General features: G+C 46.8%; 1 protein-coding gene across 4 annotated transcripts in view; it reads right to left on the reverse strand.

Moving 5' to 3' along the window:
* The window catches only part of LOC122550962 (autophagy-related protein 16-1-like), a 103344-nt gene that overhangs the window by 73701 nt on the left and 26880 nt on the right, over positions 1 to 2763 (reverse strand). For 3 of the 4 annotated variants that reach the window (XM_043692513.1, XM_043692512.1, XM_043692511.1), the window contains exon 3: positions 185 to 269. In XM_043692513.1, coding sequence (XP_043548448.1) covers positions 185 to 269 — 85 coding nt within the window. Of the gene's footprint in view, positions 1 to 184; positions 270 to 2763 lie in introns of those variants that run through there. The other variant, XM_043692514.1, reaches the window with a different exon arrangement.

Genomic DNA, 2763 nt, shown 5'->3' on the forward strand with positions numbered 1-2763 from the left:
GAAGAGGGAAAGAAAGGGGAAGGGAGTGGGGGAGGGTGTGGGGGAGGGAAAAAGAGAAAAGGACAGAGAAAGAGAGAGAAAGGGAGAGAAAGAACTTAATAATGAACAAAAAAAAAGACCAAATGAAGGAGACAGAAAAAGAGAGAGAGAGACCGAGAGGTGCGGCGGGGAGAAACTAACTCACCTCTCCATTTGCCTGATACATTTCGATCAGTTCCTTTCGATGTCTGCTCTGTAAGCTTACCACATTCTGGGGTTCGGGAGATAGGCTGAAAAGTAAACAACAAAAAGAAAATTCCTGAAATCCTGTCATGACTGTTTCAAGAGTCATACTGGACTGAAAACATTAATGCTGTCTCTTTCTCTCCACAGACGCTGCAAGAGCTACTGAGTTTCTCCAGCAATTTCTACATTAACTTCAGGTTTTGCTTTATTTAATGGTGTTCCCTTTGACTGGCGACAGAGCCTGAATCCTTACCCATCTTCTTGTCAAACTTTATCTTAGCAACCTCTTCTCCACCTCTTTTTAATGTCCCATTTCCCCCAGATTTGGGTAATTGAGATGATATCTCTCCTTAACCTTCGCTGGTCTAGGAGGAGAATCCCAGTTTCACCAAAGCCCTCACAAGGCCATGAAATCCTTCCGGCCTTGTACTTTTACAGTAAATCTCCTGTGCACCTTCTCCAAGGGCTCAGAGTCATAGAGTCACACAGTACAGAAGAGGCCATTCAGCCCATCTGGCCAAACTACCTACAACTAGCCCCACTTTCTGTGACTTGGCCCATCGCTTTGAATGTTTTGACATTTCAACTGTTTATGCAAGTACCTTTTAAAGATTGTGTGGTTTCCTGCCTCAACTATCCGCCTAGACAGTAGGTTCCAGATTACCAACACCCTCTGATGAAAAAATTAATCAATTCCCTATAAACCTCTTGCCTTTCACTTTAAAAGTAACCCCCTTTGTCATTGACCCTTCACCTAAGGAGAACAGCTGCTTTCTATCCCCTGTCCATCCCCTCTCACAATCTTATACCCTTTGATCAGATCCCCCTCAGTATTCCCTGCTGAAAAGAAAACATCCCAAGCTTATCCAGCCTCTGCCCATCACTGAAATGCTCCATCCCAGACAGTACCCTGGGGAATCCCCTCTGCAGCCCCTCCAGTACAATCCCATCCTTCCTATAATGCATGGACCAGAACCACACACAGTTCTCCAGCTGGGGCCTCACCAAAGACCTGTCCAGCTCCAACACCACCTTCCTGCTCTTCGAATCTAGGCCTCAACTGATAAAGGCAAGTGACCCTTTTTCCTTCTTAACTTGCCGATCGACCCGTCCTATCACCTTCAGGGATCTGTGGACAACTCCCCAAGATCCCTCTGAGCTTCATTGTGCCCTGCCATTCTCTGAGTACTCCCTCATCTTGCTAATTCTTCCAAAATGCCTCACCTCACAATTATCAAGATTAAATCCTGTCCGCCACTGATCAGTCCGTCCGACCAACCCTCCTGTCACCTAACACCTTCCTCCAAACAGCCAGCCACCCAGATAATCTTTGTATCAGCCACAAACTTAATTATCATTCCCCCAAGAAATTTTTGTTGACATCCTTTACGAATATCACAAACAGTAAGGAGCCCTGTGGTACACCACTGCACACATGCAGCCTTCTCCCACCACCCTCTGTCGCCTGTCACTAAGCTTTGCAATCCATTCTACAATGCGATGCCAGTGGATATGGGTTACAAAATCAAGTTGAAGTTGGGGGGGTGGGGGAAGTTGGTGGACAGAGATGTTTCTAATCTGTTAGATGTATTATAACACACCTCTGGAGCAGTTGGGACTTGAACCTGGTCTTCTAGCTCAAAGGAAAGGACCTAGCACTGTGTTTCAACAGATCTCCAAGTTGGATATAGGGAGGTAGAATACAGATGGAAAGGAAATATTGACCTTGTGGTACTGTCTGGAAAAGTAATCTAGCATCCTGGATTAATGTTCTGGGTAGAAGGACAAGGGCAGCAGATACATGGGAACACCACCCCCTGCAAGTTCCCCTTCATGCCACTCCACATCCTGACTTGGAAATATATCGCCGTTCCTTCACTGTCACTGGGTCAGAATCCTGGAATTCTCTCCCTGAGGGCATTGTGGGTCTACCTACAGCACACGGACTGCAGTGGTTCAAGAAGACAGCTCACCCCCACTTTCTCAAGGGGCAATTAGGGACAGGCAATAAATATTGGACAGGTTTGTGATGCCTACATCCCAAAAACATTTTTAAAAAATGTAATTGGAGCATGTTTGACCTATAACCCAGAGACGGGTGGATCAAAGCCATCCTCTGCCAGTCCCATTAACCTACAAAGGGCTGTATGTTAGGACCCACAATCACATCTGATTTTCTTTGTTCAACATCATCGTTTGAGACAATTCTTATGTCGCAGTGTGAGTATAATCATAGGATCTCTACAGTCATAGAATAGATCAATCATACAATTCCTACAGTGAGGAAACAGGCCCTTTGGCAAACATCTCCGAGACACCCGCACCAATCAACCACACCGTCCCGTGGCCCAACATTTCAACTCCCCCTCCCACTCTGCCGAGGACATGGAGGTCCTGGGCCTCCTTCACCGCCGCTCCCTCACCACCAGATGCCTGGAGGAAGAACGCCTCATCTTCCGCCTCGGAAGACTTCAACCCCAGGGCATCAATGTGGATTTCAACAGCTTCCTCATTTCCCCTTCCCCCACCCCATCCTAG

The sequence above is a fragment of the Chiloscyllium plagiosum genome, chromosome 6 (genome assembly GCF_004010195.1).
Source record: "Chiloscyllium plagiosum isolate BGI_BamShark_2017 chromosome 6, ASM401019v2, whole genome shotgun sequence".
NCBI lineage: Eukaryota > Metazoa > Chordata > Chondrichthyes > Orectolobiformes > Hemiscylliidae > Chiloscyllium > Chiloscyllium plagiosum.